The sequence below is a fragment of the Ammospiza nelsoni genome, chromosome 3 (genome assembly GCF_027579445.1).
Source record: "Ammospiza nelsoni isolate bAmmNel1 chromosome 3, bAmmNel1.pri, whole genome shotgun sequence".
Taxonomy (NCBI): Eukaryota; Metazoa; Chordata; class Aves; order Passeriformes; family Passerellidae; genus Ammospiza; species Ammospiza nelsoni.
In genome coordinates, this window is record NC_080635.1 from 97,047,160 (window position 1) to 97,073,394 (window position 26,235).

At 36.6% G+C, this 26,235-nt stretch overlaps 1 protein-coding gene across 4 annotated transcripts in view; it reads right to left on the reverse strand.

Moving 5' to 3' along the window:
* SMAP1 (small ArfGAP 1) overlaps positions 1-26,235 on the reverse strand; it is a 92,004-nt gene that overhangs the window by 38,778 nt on the left and 26,991 nt on the right. For 2 of the 4 annotated variants that reach the window (XM_059467860.1, XM_059467859.1), the window contains exons 2-6: positions 25,696-25,829; positions 24,907-24,992; positions 21,872-21,947; positions 9,615-9,689; positions 5,440-5,520 (exon numbers count right to left, since the gene is read on the reverse strand). In XM_059467860.1, coding sequence (XP_059323843.1) covers positions 5,440-5,520; positions 9,615-9,689; positions 21,872-21,947; positions 24,907-24,992; positions 25,696-25,829 — 452 coding nt within the window. The remainder of the gene's footprint in view (positions 1-5,439; positions 5,521-9,614; positions 9,690-21,871; positions 21,948-24,906; positions 24,993-25,695; positions 25,830-26,235) is intronic. The other 2 variants (XM_059467862.1, XM_059467861.1) reach the window with 1 other exon arrangement.

The window sequence follows — 26,235 nt, forward strand, 5'->3', positions numbered from 1 at the left end:
GAACTTCAGTTAATCAAGTGTAACTGCTGCAGTCCTTCAGAACCATTAATCATCCAGGTATGTTCAGCAGAATGAAAAAAATCTTTAAATTTGAGTGTTGATATTAATCAAAAATCTTTGAGTGTTGAGTTTGCAAATGCACAAGTATTTAGTGAGAAAAAAAAAGTAGTTTATAGTTCTTTATATAGTTCTTTATACCCTAACCATTTAACTTTATTGTCCCAGTACTGTCCTAAAGGGGTTACTTCCATACCTCAGATGGTCCCCAACATGCAGTATTTTACAGAGAAAACATCACAATATTTTCATGACAGTACTCAACTCCTGTGAAAGCTCTAAACTAAACAGCAGAGAAAGCTACACAGCGCTGAACCCAAACACTTCCAAAGCATTCAGTGTCATGGACTTAGCTGAACTTTCTAATTCTGGGTATTAGAAATACTTACCAAGTTTTCTATGGACAGCTTTCCAAATAACTTCTGGCTTAATTCTGGGTTGTTACACTGTTGCATACCATGTTTTCTTTATTTAAAAAATAGATTTCATAAAAAGTTGAACCCCACAAAAATCTGAACATATAGGCACACCAATTTTCTTCTTCTTTACTCTGGGAGCACTCCAGAGCCTTACAGCATCATACCTAATGATGCCTTTTTTATTTGAATTTGTACTGCGGAAGCACATAAACAGATATGTCTTGGAAAACTAAACAGTTCTGGTCACTCAGAAATTCAAGAAGTCATTCATACAGCTCGTTCCAGCTTCTCTGTTCTAAGTAGTGCAAAGCAAATGCCTTTACTAAATGAAATATTCCTTATATTCTTTGATGGCTTGTGAACAAAATTCCTCAGTTTACTCTGCTGCTGTTTTTATCCTTGGAGCACACAGTCTCCCCACATCACACACTAGCCCAGCACACTCCTGATTGCTCAGCCTGAAGGACCTAAATGCACCTCATCTCCCCCTTTTTGCTTCCTTTCAGTGGAACCTCATCTCCCCTTTTTGCTTCCTTTCAGCGGAACCTCATCTCCCCCTTTTCTGTGCTTCCTTTCAGTGGAACCTCATTTCCCCCTTCTCTGTGCTTCCCTTCAGTGGAAAGCAGGTACAAGGCAGATGGAGCGCACACTGAGCCTGCTCCAACCTGCTGCAGGAAGAACAGCAAGGAGCTTACCTAAAGTGCTCCTCTGTGTTCCAAGAAGAAACTTTACCTAAACTATCTACACAGCTTAAATTTTGTTTCAGAAAACTCGTACAAGGCTTTGAGAGCTCTCTCATGCACAAGTACAATACTTATGCTATGTATTCTTTTTTAAATCACCAAAGAATTCTAAATTGAACACATCCAATTACTCAAGGATGAACTAAAATTCTACTCATGCTAGAAATAAAAAAGGAGTTCAGAGGTTTACTCTGTTCCTGAACAGAGAACTTGTTCAGTCAATTTAAGCAGAAAAGAAAGGGAAAAAAAAAAAGAAAAAGAAAATCATGGCTGATTAATGAAATTTCACTACCTTCAGCTGTGCAGAGGAGCAATTAATAAGCAGGGAAAGCTCTTCAGCAGCTGATGAAAGGGCAGGCAGGATGATGAAGTTTAGAATTGGCTAGTGAAAGTCTAGCTGTTTTTTCCTGTCTACAAATTAAAGCTTTTCTTCTGTAACTACCAACAAAATATGTAAGATTGGTGGCCAAACTACAGACTTTCTTCCCCTCCCCTCTAAGAAATTGCACTCTTGCAACATAAGACTTACTTTTTTAGTCAATTTAAAATCTCTTAATCTTAACTGCCTCTACAGAACATGTAAAACTTGCTTTCATACATGGCAGTCTGTCTTATGCTATTATCCTGCTGTTGGCCCATAGGAAACATTAAGAAGCACTCAATTAGCTCAGTTTGATTATTTATTCCTGCAATTCAACACATTTTTAATATTGCTAAAATCTGCACTTCTGTGTTTGCAAACAAGCTGGGCTTTGAGTGAACATTCAGCTTTAAATTACCTGGCCCCAGTTTTCATGTCATGAAAAATTACATAATAACTGTTACAGCAGTTTTCTTGCAGTATTTTCCCTGTTTCTTCAAAGTAACTGTAAGGATAAGGTTTTTTTAGGCAGAAGCATAAGGAAACTTGAGATCTGCAATTATGGAAAGAGCATAGAGAGGGAGGAAAGACCCTGGGTAACTTATGCAAGTTTCTTAACTTTCTTCAGTTAGACTGAAAAAATCCTTACAGCTGCCAGTAGCTTGGCAATGTCATGTGTTTTATTAAGAGTTTTGCAGATCTGATGTGGAACATCTTATTGTTGGCTGCTTGTAATAAAATGCTAATCACAGGACTAGACTCAACCACTAGCTGACATAGTAAGATCTTGTTATATTACAAATTACCCAGTAATCTCAGCAAAATGAACAGCCCACAAAAACAGAGTCAAGCAAGTATCCTTGCTACTCACTATTCTGCAGTAGGTCTCTCTGATCTTGAGGAAATTCTACACTGTGTCTGAACTCTCCAATGTGAGAGACAAAAAAAATATTTCCCCAGAAACCCACTTCAAGCACATGATGATTCTTTACTGAAAAGCGATTTCAGTAAGAAAACTCATTATTATTAAATAAGTTAAAAGATTATGGTCTTTGTTTATCAAAGCATGATAATCAACAAAGTATCTTTTATGCCATAATTGCCTGACACAGTAATGTAATATTAAGATCACAAGCTTACTACATCAATGCTAGAATCTTTCAGTAATATTTGAAAATGCAAAAGAAATCATGCTAGACATTTAGCTTGCTAAAGGCTAAGGATCTAGTTAGGGACAAGAGAAAGACTTAAATGGATGTAGGAGCAAATTAACTCTATGAAGCAGAGATAACATGAGAATTGAATGTGAACATTTTAAATTTTTAGGATGCATATTCTTGTTTTAAGAGCTAAGAAATTTAATCTCAACAAAAGACAAAATCGAAGTCATTAGGAACTGAAGACTTATAGGAGTACATGACACTTGAGAATAGATCTGAAGTTTTCTCTAGTAAAAAGATGAATTCTTTTTACCAATTTAAGACCTCTAATGTTTTCCATCTTTATTGATTCTTCTATAGGATAGTTAAAACACTGCTTGAATTACCTTAATCTAAAAGAAGTCTCAAAATTGTGACAGAACTGCAAACTGCTTGCTCACATATTTTTAATTAACTTCCCAAGCCTGGAACAACTAGACTGGATATCAACCATGCCTGTACTAAAGGCAATCTGTGACTTTTAATATGAAGTGTGCAGACTTCTCATATTGTTTCCTCCTCCAGGACCTGTGAAAAATAATCATCTACTGCTTGATGTGTTTGCTGAAAACATGATAAATACTACGGTCAAGATGCCTGCACTCCCCTGCTGATTCAGGAGGCAATATTTAAAACATCCTACAGCCAGTCTCTACCTGGATGTGAAGTGTATCATTATTACTGAGATACTAATGTTTATCAGCTCCCTAAAGCAGAAACACACTGCAAAAGCAGTAATGTATTATTCCATGTATGAAAAGAAAATCTTTGTTTTCTACCTCACCAACACTGTCCAGCAGAAATAAACATATGCTACAGCTCTCCTTCATTTGGATTACAGAAAGCAACTAGACTTTTAAGATATATAAAATTTACAGTGTGAAAGCAGGTTATTTTGAATGAATGATCCTTTAAAAGCTCACGCTTGAAGAATGTTTTAAATTAAAAAGATGACACAGAGATGAGTTCCATTTGAGCAGTCAACACTGACACATTAATAATGAAATAAAATATGCTGCAGTGCTTCAAACATTTTGCAGCTGTTACAACAGCACGATTATCTAATACAGATATATTTACCAAATTCCACATTTTGTAGTACAAGCCTTTAAAATCAAAATACTTCTTTTTATTTGTCTAATCATTAACTGATAATCTAATGACTTTTCAAATGTAAATCTAATCAGTGGCATTAGAATTGGTTTTTTATTTCAAGTGGTAGGATAATCCCTCAGCTGTAACTATGCTCTGTTGTCACTTCCCCTCACTTAACCAAATACTTCCAGCCACATAACAAAGTTCACGCATCCTTACAAAGTGAGACCCTCTCTCCCAGACCAAAAGTAGATTTCTGGGCTCTAGAAAGATAATTTTCCAAACCACAGCAATGTTTTTAGCCTTTATAACTAAAGTATATTATTATAAGGACCAAAATAAAACATTTAACTTGGCTGGACACCCCCGTAAAGCTTCAGTAATCAACAATTCTAATATTTTCATTCCCATCCGTAATTTTTCTTTAACCTTGTACCATATCAATAACAATAGCTCAGTGAAGCAGCAGGAATTGTCATAAGAAAACCTGCTTCTGCACTAACTCATTCTAAACTTGCTTTCTAATTTAAGAAAAATGATATTCCTATTGGGGAGGGGCTTTTTTTCCCCCTCCAAGTATGTATATATTTTTTTGTATCTTGTTTTATTATGTAAAATGAAAAAATACTCTATTTGAAAACTGAATTAGAAATACATCTGCAATCATAGTCTGTGAACACACAACATTTTTCATAATTGTAACACAGCAATATGGGGGAATAAACTGACAGATGGAGACTCCAAGGCATTCTTCAGACTACACTACAGACCTCAACATATTAATGGATTCACAAGATCAGAAAGACAATATTTCTATTAAAAGAGATTAATATATTTAATACTAAAATTACTTATTTAGTTTTTGTTTAATATTAACTCTGCAGAACCACACATGAAATTTTAATTGTACCTACACTGCTAAGGCTGCTCATTATGCTTTACCCTGGCTGTGGAAAGAAGCACCTTAAGTTGTTTGCTTGTCATGTTTTGTTGACATGATCTTAGTCGGAAATTTTTAAGTTACTTAAAATTACTAATTAAATTCTACAGATTTTACATTTGTGTTTAAAATATATTAATTTATCAAAGAGAGTATTAGATGATTATAGAGGACTCAATAAAACTGACATTTTCTGTGCAAGAACAGCAGTGGTCCATGACCCTGAGGTTTTAGCTCAGCTGGTCAGAGCATGGTGCCACCAACACCAAGGTTGGGGGGGGTCAATCCCCATACAGGCTGTGCATTTAATAGATGCACTTGATGATCCTTGTGAGTCCCTCCTAACTCAGGACTATCCTGTGATCTTAAAAATCTTCATTAGATTTATGGTCTGAGCCTAAACTTCAACAAAGCTTAACCCATTTCCGTCTTCCCCTGAACACATTCCTCATCACATGGCCAACCAACCTTTGTATGCAAGCAACAGCACAAGCAAACAATTCATGTGGATTAACCAGATCACAACTCATATACACATACACATTGATTTTTTCCCCAAATCTCTGAACGTATCTAATACTATGTGCCATTTTTAATTAAGTGGAAAAAAAGAAACTCTTCTTACCTTTTCAGCTGTTAACTGTTTTGATGGTTTTTCTGATTCTTTCTCTCTCTTTTTCTCTTCTTTCTTTTTTTCTTTTTCCTTCTGCAAAAAGAAAAAGCATTTTGCTAGCACCCAATTTGCAAACATCTTGAATGTCTACAGTCACACAGACTATAAACAAAGATCTTCAGTTACTCCCTTTTAAATCATAGTTTATGCTTTTATCTGCTCTCCTTCCAGAAGTGACTAATTTTGCTAAAATAGTAATATTAAAAATATTGTGACTTTTAGATTAAATTCAAGAAATTCACTTTTTTACCTGCTCATCTGCTTTTCTGCTTAATAAGCAGAAGGAAAAAAGAACCAGTATTGATTCTCCTAAGCTAAGCAGAGCTGAAGAGAAAAAATAATCTGCAAGTATAAGTATCTCTGTTAATTCTGATAGCCTCTGTCATTGAGGGTGGATGTCAGCTGCTTTGACCAAAGAACTAGATTAAGGTAAATTGCATTCTGCTTTCTGCAGAAAGGTACTAATTTTTAAAAGCCAATCTAGTAGTCCTAAAAAACACTCCTGAATGTAAAAAAGTTGCCTTGGGCCATATGACAGGCCAGCTGAGTCATGAGACATTATATTGTTCCAGAAAGTGAAAATATAAAGATCCCTTTACTTTGAATGCATCATAATAACATTACAGATACTTCTTCACTTCAGTTTTTGATGAATGAATGTGCCAAAATTACTGACCCATCTGGCTGAAGCAAAGCATAAAATATGCCTTAAGGAATAACATGAAGAAGATTCAGACTTGCTAGGTTAGCAATTGCTTTGACAAAGTGTTAGTCTGCCTGCATTTACCTGGTACACCTACAGAGTAGTACTAGTGAGTATATTTCAACACTAAATGGATGAAACTGTAGCTCCTAAATGTTCTTTTGGCCATTAGACTTGCACCTGTTTGTTCAAAGCTTCAAAACAGCCTTGTTTCAGAAAAAGCTACTGTTTACAAGTTTCCCAATATTAGGCAGAAGGTTGAGAGGCTAGATCTGTCCATGCAGCTCCAGTATTAAAAATAAAACAGTTAATAGTTTGTGACAGTAAGGAATATTTGTGAGATTTGTATTTTTTTTTTTTAATATCCAGTACATCCAATTTAAAAATTTTTATAGCACGCTATTCACTTAATATAGTTCTAACACTCAGATGAAGGTTTGGGGTTTTTTTTGTTTTGGGGGTTTTGTTTGTTTGTGGTTATTTTTTGGAGGTGACTGGACACAGAGGGATACAAGTAACACATTCTTCAAAACTTCCAGTAATTCATTTTCAAACCTTTCACCATATTTACCACATTGATTTGGGCTACTCAAGTCCCAACTAACCCATGTGAATTATTTCACCAGGCATTAACCTGAACACTCAGTTCCTGGCAAATCAGACTATCACACCAAGCACCTGCATACAAGCAACAGAAAGCAATGACCACAGTCATGAAACCCCAATAAGGAAATTTGGGACATCTGTTTTGATGAAAAGAAACAGAGACCAGCTTAGATTTCACTGAATAAAAGAACACAAAAGTGAACACAGTGGTCCAAACGAGAGGCCTTGCCAATGCTGTATCTCACCTGTGATAATGCAAGGTGTTCAAGAAATGTCTGTATGACTGGGACAAATACAGAGCAGTATTTTATTTTGAGGTCACATAATAACCTGAGGCTTGCAGTCTTACTGAACTAGGATTACAAATGCATAGCCATGCCTTTCAATGAAGCTCAGCCTTTCTTCCACTACTGTTTCACTGACCCTAGTACCAACCTGCATTCTGGTATACACACAAATTACACTGCCAGAGCAACAACTTTTTGAAGTCTTCCCTTTTCTGTACCCACATCCCGCTCCAACCTTCTCAAGCTGAATAATTTAAATAAATGCAATCTCTTGAAGACAACTGCATCAAAGGAAGTGTGACCAGCAGGTCAAGGGACATGATTCTCCTCCTCTGCTCTGCTCTCACACACCCTTCCTCTGCAGTTGGGGCCCCCAGCATCAGAAGGACATGGACCCACTGCAGCCCAGAGAAGGGCCCAAAAATGACTGGGGGCTGGAGCACCTGTCTCTGAAAACAGGCTGAGAAAATTGGGGTTGTCTGAGTCTGGAGAAGAAAGAAGACTCTGGGACACTTCACAGCAGTCTTCCTATAGTAGTACCTCAAGGGAGCTTCAGGAACAATGGGTAAGGACTCCAGCAGGACAGTGACAGGAGAAGGGGGAATGGCTTTAAACTGAAAGAGAGCAGGTTTAGATTACACACTAGGAAGAAATTTTTTGCTGTGAGGATGGTGAGGGACTGGAACAGATTGCCCAGGGAGGCTGTGGATCCCCTATCCCTGAAAGTGTTCAAGTCCAGGTTGGATGGGGTTTTGAGCAACTTGTTCATAGCAGGGGGCTGGAACTTGATGATCTTTAAGGGCCCTTCCAACTCAAACCATTCTATGACTCTACAATTCTATGATTTGATTCCTCTCCTCCCAGGAAAGGTTGTTTGAAGTGTCATGCAAGTACTCTTACTTTTCAATCACAGTACCTTAAATTTCCTTAAATATATTTAAGGGAAAGCAGAGGTAAAGTTTTTGCAGTTTTTCAGTATGTTCTGATTTCCAGTTTGACTTCAATATACTTTTAAAGTATGTTTTGTCAAAGAAACCTCACTTCTGGAGTAAAAAGTATCTGGAAACATTTCTTTTTCAAGGATTCAAGAACAAGGAGGGTTTGCAGCTAGTATCATATGGCAAACACTCTGTAAAGGTGACCAAATATAAATATATGCTTCTTGTTGCCCTTAACAAATCTCTAAAAACTTAATAGTGAATATATTAAGACTTAAAATAAACTGTCCTCCACACCTCACAGAGTCTACAGAAAGAGTCTTGATTCTCAGCAACTTTATCTTCATTCATTTTCACTGTGGACTTGAAAAGCCACAAGTCCTTCATCTTCACACTTCCTGATTTCAATATTCAAGCTTTCTGCCTCAGCTCCATTAGATAAAAATGAATTCAGACTAAATAAAAACATTTCTCAGATGTTGCACTGATCATGCCAGAGCTTCAACTCAAGTGCTTCATTACTTGCAAAAACAGTCAAAAAGCACTATGAAGATAATAAAATTAAATTGACTTTATACTGGTCTTAAATTGTAAGCAAAGATTATTAATTTTTTTCCAAGTTTCATTTCTAATAACATGGCATTCTAGTTACACAGAAGAACTTTCAAGTGTGAATGCACCAAGAGAGATAGATAAGAAAGTAAAGGCAAGCTTCATTCCTAGTGGCTGCTGCAACTCCTCGTACAACTTAAAACACATGACAAATTGAACAAGGCTTGTGATCTTAGTCCATGACACTGACATTTAAATTTTAATTAATGTTTAAATATAGCTGAACTAAAATAATTTATAACTTCTGTCCAATTTTTTTGTATTTAGAAGGAAAAAGCTTGATTTATGTTCACATCATAAATTATTTCATATATTGTATAGTCTCAATTTAGAGTGAAGTATCTAAAAGAAACTAACACTGGATATTCACATTCTAAATATGCATTTTATTATTGTTGCAAATTATGACATTTACTGAAAGTTGATATAAATGATGCCTTATCTACAACTTGCTTGTGTGTTATGCTTCTCAAAGACCCATCTAAACAGTAAATGTGTTAGCACACACACATATCCCAGCCAGAAAGATATTAAAACCAGTATGAGTCAAATTAATTCTACATTTATCTCCAAGGAGAATGAACTAAATGGATGGAACAATACTGATAATTTAGAACCTGAAACAAGCAAGTAATACCAAAAAAGATACCAGAAATTATTTCTGATGAGACAGGACAGTATCACTCATACCTATTAGCTGAGAATTAAGTGGGTTTTCCACAATTCTGTGACAGTAAATCAGAAGTGAACCAGAATTTTGACATACAAACACCAAGAATTGAAAACCGCACACATACTTTGCAGTTCTGCTGGGTCTTTTCATTTAGCTAGTCCAAGAAAAAAGGAGAGATGTATTTCAAATGTGTGAAAGATTAACAGCAATTCAAACTCTCAAGTTACCTCAGTGAAATTACTCTATAGACATGTAAACATTTGTGCAAAGCAGTAACCTGATAAGAGTTACACCCAAAATCAATATACCTCTGCTTTGCTCTTCTCAGCAGCAGCTTGCAGAGAAGGAGAAGATGCCAAAGGCTGAGCAGCATCAGATGATATCTGTACAAAATAGAGGAAAGAAATGAGAAAGAAAATAAGCAAGAACAGCTGGGAAGGGAGGCAGTAGAGGCCGCTAAGAGACATGACTTCCATTCCTTTTTTTTAAATAATATTGATGGAAGTGGTTACACGACATAGAAGAAACATAAAGAGGAGTCAAAGTTGGTTTTTTTTTTTTTTTCCTGAGTACAGTATTTAAAATGTTTCAGGTAGGAAAGTGTGACTTATAATGAAATTCACTAGGAGAGAATGCAAGAAAATGGACCTGGATAAGATCATATCAAAGGCCTAAGAAAAATAATTAGCTTTCATCCATTGTTCAATTTTTATCCACTGTAACTACTGAAATATTAATGTCCTGAAGCATGAAGGCAGACTGTCCCAGAGGAGGGGGAGAGAAGAGAATGCCTTTGTTCTTGTTCAATGCAACAGAATATTTTTATTAAGAGGAATGCAAAATAACTCTGAAAGTTATACATTAATTAAAGTTCTAATTAACTCTTCTCTAAGAGCACTCCAAGTACATAAAGAGCTTAGGGTTAATATAAAGCCACATCTTAGCAGCAGGTTGAAGGATCTCAGACAACTGACATTCTTTTCTAGGAATTGGTATGTAAAATTGCTATTAGCACCACTAGACTTCCAGAATTCTCCAAAAGGTGTAACTTAAATGTGCAACAAATACAGCTTGCTCAAAAAAAAAAGGATTTCCCTAAAGGCATTTTCATACATATTCCTATCCAATTTTTTTATGCATAGCTGATTATTTTAATGGAAACATTATCTTTCTATTTCCCTTATAAAAACAAAACTGAAATAATTTTCTAAATACGTAGAAGATCTTCAGAGCTATAAAGCTGACACTTCTACACTATTTTGTATCACATCTATTATCTAGAAGGAAAATTTAGAAAGAAATTAAGCTATAACAGAGTAGGTCATTATGTTGGACCAAAATAAGCAATTTAAATGACATGTTTTTACTTAGTTTAAAAAAAGAAGCTCGCACAAACTGAAAGCTGATAAAAAACCCCATCATATGTCATGTCTAAATACCCCATATTTCTTACAGAAAATCCTACCATTTTCTTTACTTATACAGCTGGAATATTAATAGAATTTACATATTTAGTATTTTTACAAAAAAAACCTATGTCTATGCTGGAAGGTGGTGCAGAGTTGCAGGAAAGATATTTATAAAGTTAATTTTAAAACCAAATTTTACCTGCAGAAATATGAAACAGAATTCTCATTTTTAAATTTACTGCTTTAAAATCCTTGGGTTATTAGCAGAGTTATGGATAAACCTGCTGCAATGATGCAGTTTCACAAACAGTAGCATTCTGTTGCTATAGGAACATGGGATCCTGTTTATTCTGACTGCACCACATTGTAACCAAATAATGCCGGAAAAATGATCAGGTGACTACACAATACCCTGAACTGTGTACTCGAAAATCATGCTTCTGAGCTTTCAATTAGATAAAAATGTGTAAAATTCTGATAATGAATCATCATCTTTTAAGCTGCTAACAAGTGAGATTTTTGGTTTCGGTTTGGAGTTTTTTCATTCTTTTGTATACTCAGATTTTAGGAGAATTTAAGCTTGATAGCACTCACAGGTGAACAGCAGGTAACACCAGCAAGCAGCTACTTGCCAGCCAGAACATGGAAGACAGAATTTCATTTGGGGGTTAGGGGGAAAATCAGCACTGTAGGTGTTTGTCAATTTCCATCCTCCCATAATAGTTTTTATGATAAATAGTTTTTATGATAAACTTCATATGATAAAGGATTATCTAACCTAGAAGAAGGTAATTCGATGAAGGCCTGAAAGCAATTATTATAGTTTTGCCAATCAAGTAATGGAATCACAGAACTAATGAAGAAGTGTCATGCAAGCTGTCAGACAGAGCTGTGAGACAGTGAAAAGCAGTTGCTGTCTAGCCTGGGATATGGAACAGGATGTACAAGTTGAGAAATGCTCAAGCATAATTTTTAAAGACAGCCAGCATCACTACAACCACTTCAGGCAAAAAAGAGCACTTGAAAGCACACTTCACACATGCAAATATTCAACTAAGCCAGAGAACAAAAGACATATGACTGGAGCTAATCTTTAAGAGAAAACACATTACAATGTGTAAAGAACAGATTAAGTTTCCGTAATGCAAGCAACAGTACAAGGTTGTGCTGCTGAACAGCTTTATCATCACTGCATCATGTTGAATTTGTTATCTACCAGGCTGCACCAGATAAGGAAAGCTGAATGAAAAACTCAAATGAAACCGAGTGGCTATACAAAGCTAAACCTGTAAATATTGTCTACCTAGAATTTTGCAAAGACTTTGACACCATTTTCCAGAGCATTCTCCTGGAGGAACTTGCTGCTCATGGCTTAGACAGGAGCACTATTCTCTGGGTACACAGGGGCTGTGTGGCCAGGCCCAGAGAGCAGTGGTGAATGGAGTCACAACCAAAGAGTGGCCAGACACTAGTGGGGCTCCCCAGAGTTTAGTAGTGGGGCCAGTCCTGTTTAATATCTTTCTTTTGCAGGATCTGGATGAGGGGATGGAGTGCACCATCATTCAGTTTACAGATGTTACCAAGCTGGGCAGGAATGTTGATCTGCTGAAGGACAGAAAGGCTCCACAGAGAGATCTGGACAGGCTGGATCAGTGGCCCAAGGCCAACAGTACAGGGTTCAACACAAGGAGGTTCCATCTCTTGCACTTGGGACTCTTGGAGATGAGTGACTGGAAAATTTCCCTGGGGGAAAAGGATCTGGCAATGCTGGTTGACAGCCACCTAAATTTCTCCATGAAAATCCAAAAAGCAATTTTCTACCCTACTCCAGAATCCAAGTGAAAAAGCACACATTGATCTACTCTGACAACATGTTTGCACTATGCTCTGAAAAGCAGTCAACTAAAGACATCTTTGATTATTGGCACCTTAAAGTATCAAATAGTGACCTCTGTAACTAATCACACATACTGCCAGAAAAATAATAAAGTTGGGTGATTGTGTGCATTACCAATGTACTGCAGAATGACAACTAGCATATGAATACATCATTTAAACTTTTAACTTAGTAGTAGTTACATCTTTTGATTAAGAAACTCAGAATTGCCTAAAACAAAGAAGGATGGAAAGGAGCTGTCTCTGAAGTTTTCACCTTTCTCCACAAGATTTTGATTGCATTTCAGACCAGAAGACTTGAAGTTTTTTTTTTTTTTAGCAATTCTTGAATCTTCTTCCATTGTTTGTGTTTTGTGACTCATTTTTAGAAAGAGGTTACAGCAAAAATAACCATTCTGCACAATCAAATTCAATACTCTCTTTAAAGCATCTGCTACCTTTACTGCTGAGCAAGAAATTACATACGCATGCAACAGTACTGTAAGATTTCAGTTTCACCTGGGCTCATTGAGAAACCCTTTAGTGCATAAAAAATGTAAGATGAGAAAAGAAAGAATCTGCAATTTACAGTATTAGTCCAGTTCCCAGCCCCTTTTACATTTAAATGTGTTACCCGTCCCCATTTTCCTCCCTAAAACACTTCTGTATTATCTGTTGTTACTAAGTGGTGGCACTACCCAAATACATGCTAAGTTAACAGTTTGTGTAAAAGCAACAACACAAACAGTAGTTGGCCCAATGTCCTGATGCAGTCTGTTGACCCGACTACTATTCCAAGTAAAAAAAAGTAAGCTTTAAACAAGAACTAAATGAAGTTATCAGAAAACATACAAAAACTAAGAATGATTTTACTTTAGTTTAGTTTGTACTGACATGTTTGTGATGCTATGTAAGTCACACAAACACTATTGGTCATTAGGGTGTAAGTACTTCATAAAGTTTTCACCTGCTCTTACTTGTAGTTTTTCCAAAATCCAGCGCTGATGTAATGCATGTCATTATTCAGCCTTTTATTAAAAAGGATTCAAAGTTGAAGCTTTAAAGGCCTATACTAAGCTTCCATTTAAATATGAAATGCAGGCTGCTATGATGCAGAAGATTCAAGACATTAAAGAATGAGTGTGTTATCAAACCACTCAGGAAGTCTGCAGCTGAACCAAATACAAAAGTGCCCTCGAGTGGCCAGTTTATAGACACACAATATGCAGGGAATTAGCCTAAATGAAGAGGACTATTCCGCTTTCATTTGACAGGCTTTAAGTTTAGCTGCTGCATACGTTTTTCTGATTTCAGCAGACTTTTGACTTCATTACTATGTATCTCCAACAAATGTTGACAATACTAAAATCAGTAATTTATCCTAAAGCAGTAGCAGTTATAGACTGCTAGTAAATGGATATAAACACACAAATCAATTGCTTGATGTTTTTTAAAGAGGTCTATTCTTGAAATACCAAAAGAAGTGTAAGAATACTAATGTACTATTAACAACATTTACCTATGAATTTTTAGAAGTTCTTAAGGCTAGCTAGCAAGGCATTTTTTTTAAATTACTAAAACGTCTCCCTGTGCAGGTTTTGGTTGGGGTAGAAATTATTTTCTTCACAGTGGCTAGTAGAGGGCTGTGTTTTGGATTTGTGCTGAAGGCAGGGTTGATTAATTGTAGAGATGCTTTTGTTATTGCAGGGCTCACACAGAGCCAAGGCCTTTTCTGCTTTTTGTACCACCAGCCTGGTGAGGAAACTGGGGCTGCATGGGAGGTTGGGAGGACACACAGCCCGGACAGATGACCCAAACTGACCTAAGGGCTATTCCATGTCACATGACACCATGCTCAATACTTGAAGTGTGGGGAAGAAGGAGGAAAGGGGACATTTAGAGCGATGCCATTTGTCTTCCCAAGTCACCATTACGCATGAGATGGCTGAACACCCACCCGCCCTTGGGAAGCAGTGAATTAATTCCTTGCTTTGCTTTGCTTGTGTGCCTGGTTTTTGTTTTCCCTATTAAGCCGTCTTTATCTCAACCCACAAGTTTTCTGGCTTTTACCCTTTTCAATTCTCTTCCCAATCCTGGTGGCAGAGTGAGTGAGCAGCTGTGTAGCTCTTGGCTGCTGACTGGGGTGAAACCACAACACTCCCCTATCCTGTGTTTAACACTGGACACCCATAAGAGAGATCCAGAATCCTGTGTTTCACAAAACAGAGCAGGGGTTGGCTGTGAAAGAAGCCAACTGCTCTTCTGTCAATACTGTGAACACACTCAGCACTCCTCCATCTCTTCAGAGCCACTATCCTAATTACAGGAATAGATGATGCTTATGCATAAGCCAGTTGTAGTTCTGAACATGTGGAGAGCTAGAGACATTTGTAACATTTACATGGTATGGAGACACAATTATACACTGTTCTGGGGAATACAGATATATTTAATAGACTTGAGAAAAAAATACTTTTTCACAACTCTAACCCAGAACATCCACACGTATTGTTGCCCACTTTTTTTTTAGGTTATTAATTTTCCGCTTTCGATAACCACCTCTGTGAGATATTACAGAGAGTCATCATGGCTTAGTTAAATGTTGACACTGGATAAACAAAACAGATGCTTTTAATCTCTTACTGAATTGCCCTCCATTTCTCCTGTCCAGCCTAACCAGTGTTTTCTGCATTTGTTCCAGGTAAAATTGTCTTTAGTGAGAATTCCTCTGCACTTCAGAACAATACCTTCTTTTCCCTTAAGTGGCTTTCTCTGCTGCAGGCAAGATCATTTACATTTTCATGATCCATGTTAAACTGGCAAGGTAGTCACTAGAGATTTCATCTTTGGCAAAGTTTTCTTTACTTGCACATAGCAACTTGTAGCTATAGGGTCTAGCTGTGTGAAGTATTTATGGAAGTGGTGAAAACAAGACCCTGCATGTGGGAGCTACTGGGATTGCAGCTGGCTTACTGAAAATCCAGTCTGGCTTCTCCAACTCCTTCATTTATTCCACCGCTTGGCCAAGTGCTGCTGAAGGGCTGTCACTTGTGATACACCCAGGCACTGACACTGGGGCAAACACTATTGAATTTCTTCAGCAACGAGCCATGCAGTGGTGCAGAGTAGAGGTTTGCAAAGGGTACAAACAGCAAGAGTGGTTCATGTACTAATACAGGCATACTGCCATTCAGAGCAGCACTGACAGGATGGGCCATCAGGAGTCACCTGATGTTCAAAGGAAAGTGCCAATCCTTGCACCATACTGGTGGTACAGTACCTTCATGCACCAGTATGGGCTCAGTATCAAGTGGATGGAAAGCAGATTTGCAGAAAAGGACCTGGAGATTCTGGTGGACAAGCTGGACACAAGCTTGCCCCATGGCCAATTCTGGGCTCACAAGTACAGGAGAGACAAGGGCACACTGAAACAAATCCAGCAAAGATACACTAAGATGATTAAAGGACTGGAGCACCTTTCAGACAAGGACAGGCTTAGTGAATTTAGACTTAGTCTGGAGGAAAGAAAACTGGGGGTGGGGAATGAGCAGGGAACAAAGACTAATGTGTATTTTATTATTGGCTTTTCACAAATATTAAAATGAATATTATATGTGTTGTGTTAGAAACAATGCTGTATTAATTCTCTTAAGTAGTGTGTTAAATATACTTTTAGGTTATAAAAATGTTAAAATAGAAACTATGCTATGTAGGATACTTTTTTTAAAGAAAGGACTCGCAGTGAGATAGCAGCCACAGGACACCTAAATCTTTCAGAGAAAAAGAATTTACTGCCCTCTTATCAGAAGAAACGAACTTCTTCCCGCCTCGAAGGCACTGTTAGGATTCAGAAGAAGAAGCTGACCAGGCAGAATCCTGTATTTGAACGGAATTTATGCATCATGTATGAAGTGTATGAATATGCAACAGGCTATTGTTTTTAAGGGTTAATCCTTTGTTAACGGGTGGGCTTGTGCTGCCCAGAAAAAGGTACCCAGACATCGGTAACTCTTTGTCTCTATTGTCTCATATTGTCCTAATTCAAATTGTCCAAATTGTTATTACTCTAATTGTATTCATATTTTTATAACAATTTTATTACTATTAAACTTTTAAAATTAAAAAAAGAGTGATTGGCGTTTTTCACATTCTGCAAATCTACAATTTAATCCATTCTAACAAAATTATGTTGAAAATAATTTACCCTGCTTTCCCTACCCCCACCTTGAAGTCATAATCCTGTAGGGTATTTCAGTGCTCCCTATTGATGCCTATCTTGACAACCACATTTAAAAACACTTCCTATTGGTTGATTCCAAAGTTTTTCATAGACCACAAAAAATCCCAGTTTGTTTTTCTGCACTTTTGTGAGGGGTAACTGGTAACCAGTCCCTCCACAATAATGACTGAATGCTTCTGAATGCTGGCTACTATAAACTGAAATGTTCATGTGGCCTTTAATACCCCAATTTCTATATCTTAAGATGCCTACCTAACATATTTTAGTGCAGTAAATATATTACAGATTTCATCTCCTTTAAGGTAACTTTCTGGAAAGTGTGCCATCACAATCTTTAAATGCACATCACGTTTTAGCCAGTTGTCTAAGTTCACACTTCTTAAATTATACACGTCTTAGGAAAACATGAAAAATGTAGACCCATAATTCTTTTCCTTCAGTGAACTTAAGAGTTACACGAAACTTCTGCTCCATACATAATTCACATGCTTTCTTTCCTATTCTCTAAACATTGTCAGGATGTGATAACATATTCCCATTTCATGTAGTGGAATAGATTGTACCAGTTCATAATTTTTGAGACTGAAAGTATTTGAAATCTACTTCAGCTGAATCATCATCCAACCTGAATAAGGTGATTCCTATATGCATTCTCCTATATACTTATTTTTATTAAAAGCCATAGCGATTGTTTATGATGATACATACATACCTACATAGCTAACCTTTATCCTCACTGCTCTTCCTCATTACTTGTAAAGCATAAGGGTCATTGTATTAGATAAAAAATAACCAAGAGTTGAAGGAAGATTGTCTTTTTACAGGTTTTATTTTACATTAAATAAGAGGTGCTATTTTTTTTTGAATTGAGAAAATATGATTGCTTCAAACTTGATTTTCTGAATCTCTGCGCAACTTTAGTAAACTTTTAACTTAGCTGCATATAGATAGTGTCAAATTCAATTATTGGGGTTGTGAACCAGAAAAAACTTCTTTAGTGCAGTCCTGCATCTCTAGGAATAACCCCAGCGGTTCTTACCGCATATTCTAGAACAGCATTTTCTAGACAGATTTTACTCTTTCTGGAAGCTTGGTTCTAAAAATGACACATTTCCTTTTTATTTATTGATAAACTGTAAACATCTACCTCAAAGCTGAAGTCCTCTAGGCCAGTAAGTTTGGAAGATCCTTAGTAATTCCACAAACAACCTAAAACAAGGACTTGCCACATCTCTTGGTCACTAAGATCATCAACCTCATTAATAACTGCTCCTCCACATAACCAGTTGCATAGAAATGCTAAGTATTTGGGACTCAGTACAGAGATTGTCAGTCAAGATGAATATTCTGTTCAACATGACTTTCATAAAACCCCACACTCCAGAGCATTTCTCCATGGCTCATATTTGCCTCACTTATATTGACTGCAACCATTCTGAAAAAGTCAATCAAGTCATTTATTTAAGCATACAAGTTCAGATTCTTGGGGGAAAGTGTTTATGTAATTGTAAGCTGTACTCTTTTAAGAGTATTCCAGGAGACAAACTAAAGGAGCATAGGGAGTCTAATGAGAGCCCAAAGCAAAGACAAGGTTTACCAGTCTTCAGGACTAAGGTGGTTATAGATGAAACTGCTCTGCATGCTTTACCCTTTAGCTCTAGGATTGCTGGGTACAAAAAAACCCTATGACGAATATAAAAGGATTTGCAGGTGCTGCAAAGTGATGACCACGTACAATTCCAAAGTGGAACAGTGTTCCCAGTTTCATGTCTGTAGGGTAGTTTTATCACCCAAAATCACCTCCTCCAGTTGACCTATGGCAACTGTCTGTTGCTAACTACAGAAGCAATGCAAGCTCCCACTTACATTTCAGAAGCTTTCAAGAATAAATGAAGTCAAAAAGTACAGCATATTGCACAGGAAACTGTTCTTGTTACTGTACCTTGGATGCACCATTTATAAAGATGCCCTAATTGTTTCACTGCTATTTGAAGTTGGATTTATTAGATTCTATGCTATACATCATTCATAGCTTATGTATGCCTAAAAATCGAGAATGAGGTCTAGCAAAAATCGATTCCAGGACAATAGTATTACGCTGAAGATATTTAAAATACATTTACTTGCCAACAGCTACTGCTGCTCCTAAGCTGATTGTTCAAAGAACAAAACCAGTTTTTTCCAATAAACAATACCACATCCCATGTGTTATTCACAGGACAAACATACATACATTGTTCCAGGGCATTAGGCTCTGGGGTCTTTTTATAAATTAGCCACAAGCCTGCACTGGGTCTAAGCAAGAAAATGAGAGTAACTATTTACTGATAACCCACTTACAACAGCTGAGAAAATTATACCACACATGTAGTCCTGAACAGTGATACAGAACAAGCTTCTCACATTTTTCCAAAAATGCTGCATCAGAAAACTCTGAGATAATATACATTTTAGTAGATTTTAAAGATTTTAAAGTCCAGTTGCTTTCAGTCAGTCAGCATTAGATTATTCTAATGTATATTTGATTTCTACTTAAATGCCCTATTCTATTTTAAATGTAACTAGCCAATAAAATCACAGATGCCTTTTTTGCCCATAGCTTTATCCTTCATCACGTTTTAGTGTTGAAAAAATTTCATATTTGCATATTTTTAGTCTGCATGGCACCACTGGCCTCTGCACTAGCTTATTTTGTTACTATACTGCGCAACTCTAAAAATCAAACTTAGTAATACAACGGTCTTGTCATAGAACAAAAGATCTTCTATACTTAGGAAAAATAAAATAGAAGATTTGCAAAAAAAGACATTCATAACTCATTGTAACAAATGAATCCTGTCAGTCAACAACTGAACCTTGATATATACTCCTGGGCTTCAACACACAGAATACATTGACAGAGATGTACTGGTAGACAAACCTGAAAAGCTTATGAACCCACCAAAATCACACTAAGAGAAATATTGTATTGCATCTTTTAAAATAATCTATTCAAAACAACATTTATGCTATGGGAAGCTTTTTCCATGAGCAACTTGCAACATAGATAGAATCTGGGAAAGTCCCTTAAATTTCCATATGACACCTCAGTGAAAGTATCACATTAAGGAAAGCGACCCTTAGGCATTGCAGCCCTCTTTCTGCACTTCTATATCATCTGCTTATACCTAGAAGGGACTAATTTTAAGAAAAGACAATGTATGCATGCATCTCTAACTTAAATTAGTCCTAATCCAAGATGAAGGCATTTCCATTTCAAAGGTGGTAACAAAAAGTGTGCTAAAAGCTCATGTGTCCCACCAAGAATACTAATTTTGATTAAAAATAGGGTACAAGATGCTCTCTGCAAATGTAAGTACAGTGAAGAAATTTTCCAGAAGAACAGAAATGCAGAGTATCAGACAAGCAGAACAGAGGCTCAACTTCACTTCTTCTTCCTTGTCAGGCCCAGACCCAGTAGAAAGACCATCACTGGACACCAGCTGCAGCACTACAGGCACATGTGAGCTGGGCAGGGCCAGGCAGGATAACCCAGCACAAGCATCAGACAACGACTGCAGGTGCTGCCCTTGTGCAGCTCATTTACTACCCTGTACTTTAGGATCTGCCACAACTGTGACTACAGATTGTCCACCTCAAACCTGATGCCTTGTGGCCTTCAAGAAACACAGGTGACTCTGAATGTGTATGACACATCTATTGCTAAAATATTGTATGATCAGATTTTGTTCCCAGAAAGATTACAGCATTTACACTAGTCAAGGAAAGAAAAGCCCAAGTAGGAAGAAAGCCCAAGAAAGCCCAAGTAGGAAGAAAGTATCAGCAGTAACACATATGTATCTCTTCAGCTTGTCTGGATTCTATCCTTGCTGCTATGGCAGCTAACTCTGCAATATGATAAAGCTAATTACTCCTTCAAACATATTAAGGCAGGAGTGAACTGCTACATTAGACACCAAGGTTCCCTGTGTAGAAAAATGTTGAGCGTCTTAAAAACTTTTTAAGGAAGTATAATTTTAAACTCTTCTTCCTACTTTATATTTTGGAATAAAAGTAAAGAAGGGTAACCGATTTGTAGTTCAAACCACAATTGCACCTTACATGTTAAGAGAAGCAATTTTCCCCCATTTCAACAGTACTTACTGAAATACTCTTTTCTACTTCCCAGGTTTGCTTTTTTACCCTTCTAAAATGAAACCATCATTCAAAGATTCATTTTCTCAAATGGGAAATGCAGCATAAATTCTCATGCTTTAAACCTACACTTGCACTTGCCCCTGTAAAAGTTCACTGCATATTAAGGCAGAGTAGTAAAGCTACGTGTTAGGCCATGGTTAAACAAAGCAGGCACATAGCTGTGTATGTTTCAGCATAAATACAACTATATAATGAAAAATGTATGAACTAGATGATGTATCCCAGAAACAGATGTATCAGAAAACAAAGAAAGAAACCTAAGAAGACTCTGAACTTCCATAAAGGTTCAAATTCTCCAAACTCCTTTGCCAGAGAAGCACTCCCCAACTTACAGTAGTGAACACACAGCTACAGGATTTAACAGCAGGTTCTTTGTACTGCCTGTGTGTGCACTACAGTGCACCTCACCACAAGCAACAGCCTGGAATTCAGCAGAAGAAGGGCTCAAAACACTCGAGGATTTCTCATCAAGGTTTACAGAGAGTGAGGGAAGACCATGTCACCATAAACAATAATCCTATCTTACCCCTGTAACATGGAAAAGATAAATAAAAAAACTCAAATTGTACTGTTAAAGAAATACCCATGAGGGAAAACCATAAAATAAAGGATCATAAAACCTGTTGGATCATAATGCTTTGCTAATATGAATGTAATAGACAACAGAGGTAAAATTTATGGAACCTAGGAATAGTCTTCAAAAGATAGAGAAAAAAAGCACTTAGGTCTGAGTCAAAAGGTTTTCAAATGTAAAAGACATTTTAACATGCATAATGTTCACTACATTTCTCTTACATAGCTTTCAAAAACAAAGTGACAATTCCTGCTTAAAGTGTTTACTTACATTGAAGGCATTAATTGCATTTTTATCATAATACTTCTTCTTTTCATACTTATCCCTGATGAAAAATTCCACAGCTCTGGAAGTAGCTAGTTTAAGGAAAATATGCATTCATATAAATAGTAACATCAACCACTCTACACAGAACAACTGCTGCTGCAGTGCCCAAAGTGAGCTTCTTCGTAAATCAGCTTCATCTCTGAAGAAAACAATATGAGAAAGATAGAGTAAAAGTAACTCAGTGTTTCACAATTAGGACATTTTCACCTGGTATTTATTTTATTATACATGGCTGTGGGACTGAAAATACTTGAACAATGGTACTCATATATGGTAAATAATTATAGTTTACCATCTTAACTTGGGGAAAAATACTTTCTCTTTATAGAAGAGGTGAAATGTATGTATCTTCTCTGATTTGCATGTTATACCATTTATCAAATGCTCATCATAAACACTTCTCTGAGATGACCAAGTCCTCCATGAGAGTCTCCTGTTAAAACAAACATCCCTGTGGAAGGGGAAAAAAAGCCAAAACAACTAATGATAAAAAGATATTGAAGCAAAGATGGAAACAGCAGCAAGCATATTGCTGTAGAAAACCAGAACTTACAACTCAGTAGCTCAAATGCAAAAAAGACAGCCAGTTGTTTTCCTCAGTTACTCTCTCAGCTTCATAAAGCAGCTCATCCAAAGCAATGTGAATACTTTACATTTAGTAAAGCTGACTCTCTAGGATCTGAAGAATAAATTTTAACTACTTTGTCCAGCAATGTGATTATCCATTCAAAAACTGATATTGCAACTGTGGAAGCTCACACTCTTTGCCTCAAACTTCCAAAGCATTTTTCCTCAGTTGATGGAAAGATACTCTTAGCTCCACATACTGTATCCTAAGATTAACACTGAATTCAGAGCACTCAGTCCCTTCATTCTGTGCATCAAATTATATTTTCAAAAATCATAGTTTCAAACAGTATGCAAATGTGACCTGAAGACAGTTTCATAAAAGTTACGAAAATCAAAACACTGCTTTCTACCTCTTTCCAAATATATATAAATTGCAAAGGGCATCCTGAGCACTTTGAAGGTACAGCTGTCTTAGTACTAATAGTGTGAAAAAATTATTTATTGTTGCTGAAAAAAATATCTTTCAACAGTAAAAAGCTTTCATTAAAGAAAAATAAAAAATCACAATGATCCTAAAAGTTAGTTCCTATACTACAGCATCCCTGTCAAGTACCAGGGAAGGAAAAAAAATGCTTAGAAAGGTTACTCTTGTGATTAAGAAGCAGAAATGAAGAGGGATCTTTAGCAGGAAATTTTGAGCAGATCCCACAAACACATTCCTCCTGTGTCTCCACTTTACTACCTTAAAACTAGAAGTATATTGTAGTATAAAACTAGAAGCATATTATAGGAAGTCAAATACTAATATAGATGAACATATACAAAACTGATCATTACATGCAAAATAGTTTCAACGTTTATCCAAAAGAATGTTTAGCATATAACAATATTCACAAGCAGAACACTGATGACATACTAAGCATCAATACTATTTTGTAGTGATACAATGGGCAAATAAAAAAGGCAAAAAACATCCATAACACAACAGCTTGTCATGAATGCCAAGTACATAAGTAGCTGCCAAAGTTATGCGAAAATTGAGAAATAAATCAGAAATTGTTGCAATCATCTCTTATGACAATACAGTGTTAATAAAGAAAACACAGGCAATGAAGTATATTCAGTTGACTAAGTCCACCAGATAGACCACAGCTATTAAAAAGGGTATGTAATTAATTCAAGGCATAGTGTGAAAAAAAGAACTATTTCAAAAGTCTAAAAATTAGACTTTTGGTCTGATCTGACAAGAAAAGTTTAAAGCATTATTACTTTTCCTGCAGTAGCACCAGCGAATTTAAGTTAGTTGCAGCAAAAAAAAAAAAAAAAAATACATCCTCAAGTTCCATTTTTGAGTAAGTTTTAGTCAAAATATTTCAATCATATGGCTAAAATAAAGTTACAGAATATTACAGCTAGAATACTATGGTGCTATCTGATTCTTTTCTTATGAGGATGTAAGTTTTTTCATATTCTAGAAGCTTTTGCATTAAACAATCTGTTTTGCTCAAGTGCATTTTTTAACAAGTCTAACTCTTCCAAAGGGAAAAAAAAAATCTTCTGTTATATCGAGTGTAGTATCTAATAAACAGAAGAACCAGAGTCATCTTTGTATATAGCAAATTAAGATCAAGTTACAACTAAGTCTGTTTATCAGCTCCTGTAGCTGGGGAAAGACTCAGCTCACTTAAGAGTAGATGTTTAGGATCTCATTATAATTAAAGAGTTACAATAAGATCAGGTGAAGCAAATCCTACCTATGGAGTAACTTGACTAAATCAAGAAAAAAACCCAGACCTAAATTAATGGCATTATATATTATCCTAGTGATTCAGTAAAGGTATTTAATGAGAAAAGTTATTTATTGCCAGCAGACTGCTTTTCTTCCAACCCTTCCTGTCCAGGTACACAGTGACAACCACACACAAACACAACTGGTGGCCCTGAGAGAGCTTGGGTTTATTTATGAATTTCCATGCTAGTCACCTAGAGAGAAATCCATGCTTCACTGGAGTAAGATGCAATGGCTTATTTTAGTGTACCATTCAGCTCATTATTTTCTGATCAAATGCTTCCAAACTTCAGATGGCAGTTACTCAAGACAAGGAAAATATTCAAGAGCTCTCCAGTATCACTCTTAACTTCCTACATCAGGGAATTTATGAAGTTACCTCCTCTGAAAGCAAAAATAAATGGTGCTTGCCAAATCTCATTATGAAGTAGATTTGCTATGACTGAAGTAATTTAAATCTTTTCTGAACTGTTCTCAACTTCCACTGTCATTTCTTATACAACAATATCAATGAAATAAATAACATAAGTTGACAAATGTAGCAGTTCCTTGAAACAGTCATAACATCTCAATTGCATTAGAAGTCATTTCAATGTGAAAGCCCAAACAATAAGGATACTGATCTGTTTGAGGTCTTCGGAAGTTCTCTGGCAGATTAGCTTCATAGAGTAGTCTTGCTTTAGTATTTCCCATTTCCTGCATGCACTAGGGAAAAGTGGTAGAAAACAGTTAGTTCATGTCTGTCAATAGTTTAAATTCTGAAACAGTCAGAATGCTACTGTGGAGTGCTTAAATGCCATCCCAAGTTTTTAACTTGGAGAGCTCCCTGTTGCCATAGGTCTTGAGAGATACCAGCACGGCACAGGAGGGCTGCCTGCCCAGCCTTGATGGACAAAGCTAGCAACATGGATCCTGTTTGCAGTGTAAACCAACCCACCCAGGGAAAGACAAGCTTTGATCTCTCAGGATGGCTCTTCAGACCAGGAAGACAAAGAGTAAGAAAATTTGCCTGATGGCAGGAAGAGGCTTCAGACTGGAGCATACCTGGAAGACTCAGTGCTTGATATACCAAAAGAACACAACCACATATCACACAGATATGTGAGTGCTACTGTCCTGATACTTACTAAAAAGGCTTACAACACTTTTTCTACAGATACAACCAAGAAGTAGCTTTCAGAGTCCCTGGGGTAAGGTAGAACACCTCTAAAATGATACAGAAATTAGAGGCAAACCAACTTCTGAAGTGAGTTTTATGAACTTAGGCTCACTACAGTAGAAGTATGACACGTGCAAAAGCTAATAGGATTGTAAAACCTGTAAGCAGGGCATCATGATAAATGCAAATCCTTTCAGAAGTACTCCTGACATACCTTCCAAACTGGAAGCATATTTGAAGATATTCTACCTGTATTTGCTCTGGTGTCCATTGATCCAAGTTGACAGACTTGACCCTTGATATATGAACCCCAAGATTTCGATGTATTCCAGCACATCTGATGCAGATAAAAACACCAGTGTTCCAGGAAGCCCATCTTGGTCCTAAAAGGAACGAGGAAATAAATAAGTTATTTTCAAAATTCCATATACTGTGAGGATTTTCTCTGGCATAACTCTATATCGACAACACGAATGAACAGGCTTGAATAAAGGTTCACCTCTGCCTCTCTAGAGTATCTATAACTTTTAACAATTTCCAGTGTTAACAATTTTATTCACAGATTTCTGCTTCTGAATAATGTCACAAAACATTAACCAGTCAGATTTATCTAGAAAGTGTATATGTTGTGTCCACCTCCCTACCTCCAAAACAATACAACAGAGTTTATAAAGTTTGCTTACTAGCAATAAGATTTTTTCTTGCATCTTGAATAATCTTTATGGCTATGCCTCAGATGAAGCATCAACACAAGAAGTAGAAGTTGTTCCTTTTTTCCCTTTTTTTCCA